The sequence below is a fragment of the Hippocampus comes genome, unplaced genomic scaffold (assembly GCF_001891065.2).
Source record: "Hippocampus comes isolate QL1 unplaced genomic scaffold, H_comes_QL1_v1.1 scaffold83, whole genome shotgun sequence".
Lineage (NCBI taxonomy): Eukaryota > Metazoa > Chordata > Actinopteri > Syngnathiformes > Syngnathidae > Hippocampus > Hippocampus comes.
In genome coordinates this window covers 1,450,960-1,459,821 of record NW_017805281.1, presented here as the reverse complement: position 1 = coordinate 1,459,821, position 8,862 = coordinate 1,450,960, and the positions used below count along the sequence as shown (strand labels likewise).

The following is an 8,862-nucleotide window of genomic DNA, read 5'->3' as shown; positions in this document are numbered from 1 at the left end:
TAAGTACATGGATAAAATTCTTCAATCATCTCGAAATATACTTAAAGTTCGCCCCGAAGCGGCCAACCAGCAGCAGTGCAGCCCCGACGTACTCACCCGCGAAACATTTTACGATTGGCTGTGCTGTCGGCTTCGGCGAAGACAGATTCTGTCGCGATTGGTGTACAGCTGGAAGGACAGTGAGACCTGCTTGTGATTGGTGGGCATCAGCCAAATGTAGGATGTGATTGGTTAAAAGTGCTGCGAGGCGTGTGGGGGGGGGGTGCATCTGAGTTAGCGCTGCGCGGCTGAAACCCGGCGAGCGAGCGAGCACGTTGTCAAAGTGCTTCTCTTTCACTCATCTAAAAGAATACTTTTTGTACAAAAGCAACTAAAGCCTGAGACAATCGACCTCTGGTGAGTAACACCTTGGATTGGGGCGCGCGTAAGTGCTTAAAGTTGCCATATTGCGATTCCTCCGCATCGGTTTAGTTAATTGGGTCGTTGAGGAGGGCGCCGTCTATGTCCTGGAAAGCGAAAGCTATACGTTAGCAACTGATAGCTTAAAAGCGTCATTTTCAACAAATGACGGCATTTCCTATAGCGGCGAGACACTTCCCACAATAAGCGCGTTTACGATCCATTAGCATGCTTTTTGTAGATGTCTTTGTCGGAGAATTAGCCAGCATCCCTGTGCTTGTTCCCTGCCATGCTGCGCGCTTTCGTTTTCGCTCCAGGCCGCTGCCTGAATTTCTCATCGTTTTTCTTGATTAATTTGACTTATTGAGGAATATATACCCCCCAATGTTCCTCGCACTTCTCCGAATAGTTCACCTGGTCTTGACTCTTGTCGTTGACCAGTTCCTCAAGTTGCAACAGTGACTCGAAACTCGACTTGGCACGTGCTAGCCGGCGTCGCCGAGCCTCGAGGCCCCACGGAAAAGTTCGACAATCTTCACATAAGTCGGGTTCGCAAAGCCCTCCTTCGCCACTATAACCAGTGAGTTGGCCAATTCGTAGTGTGGTTTAAGTGAAATGTGCAGGGAGTGTTAACAATCCCTTACGAAGTGCTCTCGATTAGCGTTGGTCGACGCTTACATTTCAAATCAGTTACGGTGATTGATCTTAGCGATGGTCACTGGATAAAAGTAGTGATCGGGGAGTCAGGAATGAGGACTGCGTTCATAGTCATTCATCATTGTCTATACCGTAATCATTACAGAGGGACCTTGGTAGGTCCTAAAGTTCAAAGTATTAATTAAATCTCTTTAACAATCTGGTTTTGTGTCGTCCAGCGAGTACCGAAGAAGAAGAAATGGTGATGGAGAAGCCAAGTGCCCAGCTGGTCGGGCGAGAGTTTGTCCGACAGTACTACACACTCCTCAACCAGGCGCCCGACTACCTGCACAGGTACGCTCACCTTAGATGTGCAAGTGCGTCCACCCGCCAGCATTTTCACATCTTTTGTGTGTGTGTGTGTGTGTGTGTGGGCATAGGTTCTATGGCAAGAACTCGTCGTACGTCCACGGCGGGCTGGACACGAGTGGAAAGCCTCTGGAGGCCGTCTACGGGCAGTCGGTGGGTCGCGCGCCTGCTGCACGACACTTGCTACGCAGCCATTTCAACACTATTCCTACGCAGCACTTTTCCGCTATAATTGCTGCATAATATTTCATATCTGACCTATGCAATATATACACTCCAAGAAAAGCTACATAACTCTTCCTAGCCAATAATGTTGCACAAAACTTCCCACATAATTGCTATGCAACATGTCCCACACAACGAATCATAGACTTGTTGTTACACGTCCTTGCACAACCTTCGCTGCACAACAATTTTTACATAACACTTCTTACACCAAGCTTGTTACACATTTGCTCCACAACACTCGCGAGGCAACAGACAGCACTTTCTACATACCGGTTGTTACACAAAGCTTGCACGTCAATTGCTCTGTAACACTTCCGCCACAATGCCTCTGAAACAACAATTGCTGCGCAACAGTCGCCACGCGACACTTTCGACCCCAATGCTCATTACACAGCAAACTCTACAGGATACTTGCCACGCCACGATCCCGACAATTGTCACACAAAGCTCACCACGCAACAATTGCTACGTAACACCTTCGCAAACAATTGTTACAACACCTGCGACGTAGCATTGCCACGGAACACTTGCGACACAACAACCGCTACGTAACACCACACATGCTACACGACGATCCTGACACAATTGTCACACAACACTTCCCACTTGACGAATACCACACCAAGCTTGCTACACAACAAATACCTACACAATTACAAGTTTATCCAAATGTGTCAATGTATGTGCTTGGGGTAGGCAATATGGACTTTTTAACCCCCCCACCCCCAAAGTAACGATAATTGGACGATATTGTACGAAACGCTGCATATCTGAAATCTGGATTGACAGCATTTGGGAGCGTCAGCGCTCGATTATATTTTAAATTGTGTCACACATTTTTAAAACATTGTGCGGTGACATTCTTGCAATGTATGTCGGTGAAGAATCTCAAATTATGTGCAGGCCATATAAAGTGTTTTCATTTTACTGATTTTTGCAAATATTTGTCATTTAAATGTCACTATTACCCCATAATAACAGATCGACCACTGCCAACTACGACAGCACTCGGAATCAGATAAGGCGTGCCACTAGATTTTGGATGAACATTTCTGACCGTTTATTTCATCCAGTTTTTAATGAGGGACATCCGCAAAGTTTGATGTGTGGTACGCCGCCACTACAGCAGTCCAGAGTGAAAAAAAAAAAACATTTGTTGTATTGCGGTTTGTCCCACTTACTTCACGTTGGAATATGCCATTTGTGGACAGTTCTTAAGTCAGAGGGTAAGAGAAATTCAGCTGTTCGCGCCATCATTGCATCTATTATTTCAAGTGACAACAAATGCAGCCGTGATCTTCTGACCGTTTCTGTTCACGTCAACTATTTTCTTCTGCCGTTCATTTATTTCGCGTGTAATTCCACTTGATTGCAACACATTTATTTTGTTGGACACCTAATTTGAAAGAAAGGCGGAAATAGGAAGTAACTGTGGACAGCCAAGATGACTGAATATCAAATCCTGTGCAATCTGCTTTTTACACTTACAGAAAATGACAACTGTCGGTTCATTTTATGATGAGCGTCTAGCGGCGTGATATTCATTGTCAGATTATAAATTTGGTAGTTTGAAAAAAAAAAGGGTGCTATAAAAATGTATCGAGGGAGTATTTATAGAAGGCGTTCCGATATTGTGTATTTCACTTTTTGTGGGCGTTGTCTGGTATGTAACCACCGCCCACGCTGGAGGACGGGAGATCACCATCCGCGTAAACTACGTCGCGAGCTTGGTCCATGAACAAATTAAACCCGGAAGTCAAGCTACAGCTCGTCTTCCCCCGCAACAGTTGATGTGCCACAAATAAGCTTTTCAACACCCGTGTATTTGCGTGTATTTGTGCGTTTGCAGGACATCCACAAGCGCGTGATGGCGCTGAGCTTCCGCGACTGCCACACCAAGATCCGTCACGTGGACGCGCACGCCACCCTGAACGAGGGCGTCGTGGTCCAGGTCATGGGGGAGCTCTCCAACAACATGCAGCCCATGAGGAAGTTCATGCAGACCTTCGTGCTCGCTCCGGAGGTAACACCCGACGCTGCCGAAAGGCTCCCCACCCTTTTTATGGTCGTCAGTCCGTGAATCATCAACAATTGTTGTTTGTGCGTTTTCTGCTCTGTCAATTTGAAATATTTTATTCGTAACGGGCTGGCAATCTTTTTTAAAAAAAATATAATTGAGTAATTAATCTGGGGAAAAAAATGACATATTAAGAGGATGCTTACATCAATCGTTAGTTGCAGGCTTCGGCGCTCCACCTTGTTCATTTGATGGTTTGTGTGGCCCCGAATAAGATGCTAACGTTGTCGTGTTCCTCCCAAAGGGTACGGTGGCCAACAAGTTTTACGTGCACAACGATGTCTTTCGCTACCAGGATGAAGTCTTTGCGGATTCGGACTCGGAACCACCTGAAGGTTAGGAAGGCGATATTCTGATAACAATAGCAAATTTGAAAAAAAAAAAAAGCGCTGAAGTGTGCGTGTGTGCACATCTAGAGTCCGAGGACGAGGTGGAGGAGCTCGAGGAGCGCGTTCCCTCTCCGGACGCCCTGGCCGAAGAGTCCGTCCCTGCTTTCTACCAACCTGCGTCCATGTAAGCACACACGAAAAAAACTTAACACGACACACTGGCTGTGTTGAGAGGCTGTTGAGAATCCCAAAATGTCCGCTGAACATCTTTTTGAAGCGAACCGAATCCAATCACGACCTTATATTTTAACTCATTCACGACCAAAGACGTTTTTAAACGTCTTTTCAGACTTGGTCCAGAATTGGCTGGTACTGAATGAGTTGAAGTCGTTGCATCCTTGCATTGTATCGCCTCCCCCCCGTGTATCGACATACACGACATAGTCGTTGGTTATGTGAGATGCATACCAGATATAAAACGGTTTGACGTTGCATAATAATAAACATGACCGATTGCAGCCGTACCACATCAAATTGCAAACTCATGGAGTCAAACCAAATTGAATCGTTCCATCCCTGAATCGTATTCTACGCCGTATCGTGTTGAATTTTTGTTTGTGGAGAGATGCACACCCTGAAGAGTAATCGATTAATCTGGTGACATTTTAAAAAATGTATATAGTTCATTCCATCCGCGCTTATGTTATATTTGAAGAGATCCAATCAAAGCGATGTCACGTGCGGCACCCTTATTTATTTATTTATGAGTCGATCCATGAATCATAATTGCCACAGGAAATTGTCCACAAGCTCCACAAAACGGTTTGCTTTCATGGAGGATGACAGAAATCAGACAATCATTTCTGCTGAGAGGCTCAAGTCAGGATTTGAGCAATTTGAAGTGAAATGATGGCTTCATTCATATTCATCGCAATGAGTCACTCCACATTTCAACAGCATTAAAAAAAAAAAAAAAGCCCACCTCACGAAATTGCGAGGAACTCCCAACCCAGCCTCCGGTACGCAACACAGGACGCCGTGACACTTTGGTTTTTGTTTAGTACGGAAGCATTACACCCCGCCGATGAGGAGGAAGCGGCGGCAGCGGCGAGCCCAGAGCCGGAACCCCAAGCGGAGAAGGAAGCCGAGGTCGTTGACACGGCGGAGCTGAAGGACGTCGCGGGCGCCACCCCCGAGACGCAAAGTGAAGCGCGTGCGCAATCGGGCAGCGAGCAGGCAGACAAGAACGCCGATGCCACGGCGGAACCCGCCGAAACGGCGCCCGCCGCGCCGGAGGAAAACCGGGTCCGTGGCTGCTTTCTCCACACTCACTCAATGCTAACAACATGCTAACGTCACACCTGTTTTTGTTTGCAGCCCTTCTCGTGGGCGTCGGTGACCAGTAAGAACCTGCCGCCCAGCGGGGCCGTCCCCGTGTCGGGCATCCCGCCACACGTCGTCAAAGCCGCCCCCGCCGCCCCGGTAGGTCACGCCCGAGACCGCTGCTGCCTAAACTATTTGATGCTCTGCATCCCCGCATTTAGATTTAGCGGTCCACCACAAATGCTAAAAATTAGCAAGTGACATTCAGTCATGCGTTTTTGCTTTCAATTGATGACAACAAAATTATTATTTTTTTGCTATTACCGGTCATTATCTGATTGTTGTTTATTTGGTAGTTTTTAGCAACCCCACCAAAACCATCCATCCATCCATTTTGTGATCGGCTTATCCTCACAAGGGTCGCGGGGCGTGCTGGCTGTCTTCGGGCAGTAGGCGGGGGACACCCTGAACCGGTTGCCAGCCAATCGCAGGGCACACGCCCTCACACTTGCACCATTAACCTGACACATGTTTTTGGAATGTGGGAGGAAACCAGAATACCCGGAGAAAACCCACGCAGGCATGGGCAGAACATGCAAACACAACAGACCGAATCATGTTCTCATTGATTTTTGACTAGTCAATTAATTCGGACACTAACATCATTATCAGGACGAATCCACTCTCTTCTTGGCCGCAGGTGCGCGTTGACGTCAAGTCAGAGACTCAATCAGCGTCACAGAGACCTCCACAGCGGGACCCCCGACCGCGAGAGCAACGACCGGGTGCCCCTCCCCCCGCGCACAGAGGACCACGCCCGAGTATGCCCCAAACTGGAAGTGATGTTGTCAACAGCAGACTGCACTGTGCCAACTTTTTTTTTTTTTTTTTGCTTTCAGTTCGTGAGGGCGAGCAAGGTGAAGTGGAAGTCCGACGGATGGTGCGTTACCCCGACGCCCATCAGCTGTTTGTGGGGAACGTACCGCACGCCGTAGACAAGAGCGAACTCAAGGAGTTCTTTGAGCGTAAGTCATGTGACCACGCCTCGGTCCTGATTGAGGCATCGTTTCGTCTGCGTTGGCGCACATCGTGCACGACTCTCAAAAAGCTGCGAATAGAAAATGCACTTTAATCTGGACTGGTCCACTTTAAAATTTGACCTTGTGTGGACTTTTGAATGCACGACTCAGAAAAATACAAGAGTTCGCAGTCTGCGATTTTGGGGAGTGGCAACAGTGCATCATTGTTGGGGGGGGGGGGTCAAACTAATGTTTAAATGCATCTGAATATGGATACAATTATGGTGAGACATACGACACGATGTAAGTGATGACGTCACATGAGACTAAAGATGTCTTGGTGCGTGTGTGTGTGTTGGTGGCCCACAGAGTACGGGACGGTTCTGGAATTGCGGATCAACAGTGGTGGCAAACTTCCCAACTTCGGCTTTGTGGTGTTTGACGACTCGGATCCGGTCCAGAAGATCCTGGGCAGTCGGGTGAGTTAGTCCTGCCCGCCCGTCCGTCCCTTCACAACGACCCACTTCATCCACTTTCGTGGTTTTGGTGTTAATATGTTGATGTTAAAATGTTCAACATTTAAAATGTTCTATTGAAATCTCTTTGTGTTGATGTTGCTCGTCTCGTCTTCAGCCCATCAAGCTTCGCGGCGAAGTGCGTCTCAACGTGGAGGAGAAGAAGACGCGTTCGGCCCGGGAAGGCGAGCGGCGGGACGTGCGGCCTCGGGGGCCGGGAGGACTCGGAGGTCCTCGTGAGCGCATTGGTGGTGGCCCTCCCAGGGGCCCGCCCGGCGTGGCCCGCGGGGGAGCCGCCCAGAAGCCCAGCTTCGGTTCCGGCCGCGGCGCGCCCCCCAGTGAGGGGCGCTACTCAGCGCAGCGCCCATGAGGCGGGAGGCTGCGACGTCTTGACGATTGGACTTGACCAAATTGACAGTGAAGCGTCCTTCATGTCTTTGGATTTCAGTTTAGTTTGCAGATTTTGGTCGCGTCACTGTCCCGCCCTCCCGGATGTGTCCTGTCTTGTGTGTGTGTGTGTGTATTTTTTATTTTTTTTTCCCCCACCTCTGCCCCTTTTCCCCTCCAAAGCGGACTGGAAGTGGGAAGTGGACTTGAATCTCCCGCCTGTTCTGTTCCTTAAAGGAACGCTCTTTTTAGCGAGCTTGGCGCATCCAGCTAAGCCCGCCCTCCACGCAACTAAATTAAAGTCGGTTTCTCTTTTAAAAACCTGCATGTCTGTGCTCTCTTCTTTTTCCCCCATGATGTCATCACCACTCCCTCACCTCACTCAGGCTAATTCACTTACATGAAGTCCCAAATTTGTGTTTCATGGACTTAAATAGTTCTGACTATGTCCACTATCTAAAAGTCTATTTTTACTGGTGAATACTGAAGAACAGAAAAGGGAAAGCACTTTTTTTTTGCTCTTGGTGAAAGAAGTCACAGCTTTCCTCAGAAGGCCATCATGACTGTGATATCAAATCAACGTTTCATTACCTCTGTATGTACAATAATCGATTAACCATAAACGAAATAAGTCAAGGACATTTGAGATTACAGCCCGACGCCAGCGACATGGTGAATGAATCCCAACACGAACCAAGGTTTGCTCCTTTCCAACAAAAGCAGCACAGCAACTCGCCACCAGGGGGCGACGATGTATCGCAAACAAAAAGACCGCTTTAATTGCGGCGTCATAAACGCGGAGGTCGGATGGAACGGCGTCTTAAAACACGTCGCTCGACTTTTACGTGACTGACGGGCACACGACTGCTATTTGAAGCTTTTCACCTGCCTCACTGCTACGCTTGGAAGAAGGTAAACAACACCGAAAGTGAAATCGGCGCGCAAGTGTGACGTCATCGCGGAGGGCAAACTACAACGACGCATCACTGCATTTTAGCACAATCACATACGATCACATAGCATCACCTCATATCAATGTAAGATCACGTATTTGTCAACATTAATCATCACTAGGGATAATCCTAAAACGTTTTTTTTCTTCCCAATGAAGACACTCGCAAACATCAGCTCTCTCTTATTTTGGAAAACTGGTCAGAATTTTCTGCTGATGTTCATGACTTGTTACAGACCAAACCAGTAACTGAATCATAAACTTTGTGCATTTTCTGCACTGTTAATTTGAAATTATGTCCTGTTTTGTAATAAAAAGATGGAAATTGAAAGCAATGTTTTCCTCAATTAATGATCATTTAAAAAAAAACTGATGAATCCATTATTAAAATAGTCACGTGCAGTACTAACAATGAATCATACTGAACTATTAAGTACGCACAAAGTTTCAATAGTAGTACCGAAATACGCAAGCGTTTTGCTGCCGCACTAGAACAAGAAACAGCTTTTAACCACGTGATACATTTTGCATTAAAATGTCAGAAGTTGACATCCGCATTTGTTCAAATAAAACGAATCAATTCCTTCCAGTCCAGGCCACTGGCAGAGCCCATTGTAGGGATGTGCGT

General features: G+C 47.4%; 1 protein-coding gene across 2 annotated transcripts; it reads left to right on the top strand.

Annotated features, from left to right (window-relative positions):
- The first annotated feature begins 252 nt into the window (after window positions 1–252).
- Window positions 253–7,607, top strand: g3bp1 (GTPase activating protein (SH3 domain) binding protein 1). 2 transcript variants are annotated; one of them, XM_019871297.1, is made up of 12 exons: window positions 255–396; window positions 1,275–1,389; window positions 1,476–1,557; window positions 3,482–3,655; window positions 3,954–4,044; window positions 4,126–4,222; window positions 5,100–5,343; window positions 5,416–5,520; window positions 6,062–6,182; window positions 6,261–6,386; window positions 6,750–6,859; window positions 7,014–7,607. In XM_019871297.1, exons 2-12 carry the CDS (start codon window positions 1,295–1,297, stop codon window positions 7,263–7,265), a joined length of 1,497 nt encoding a protein of 498 aa, XP_019726856.1. In that variant the 5' UTR covers window positions 255–396; window positions 1,275–1,294; the 3' UTR covers window positions 7,266–7,607. The 2 variants fall into 2 exon arrangements, with proteins under 2 accessions (XP_019726855.1, XP_019726856.1); XM_019871296.1 differs by having other exon boundaries at window positions 253–396; window positions 6,062–6,386.
- Window positions 7,608–8,862: the final 1,255 nt, after the last annotated feature.

What these genes read in the sequence shown, in the direction of transcription:
- g3bp1 (XM_019871296.1), top strand. Translation starts at nt 1,295, where the DNA reads ATGGTGATGGAGAAGCCAAGTGCCCAGCTGGTCGGGCGAGAGTTTGTC. An exon ending in AGGCCGTCTACGGGCAGTCG is followed by an intron (nt 1,558 to 3,481) that starts GTGGGTCGCGCG and finishes GTGCGTTTGCAG; the next exon opens with GACATCCACAAGCGCGTGAT. An exon ending in AAGCCGCCCCCGCCGCCCCG is followed by an intron (nt 5,521 to 6,061) that starts GTAGGTCACGCC and finishes TCTTGGCCGCAG; the next exon opens with GTGCGCGTTGACGTCAAGTC.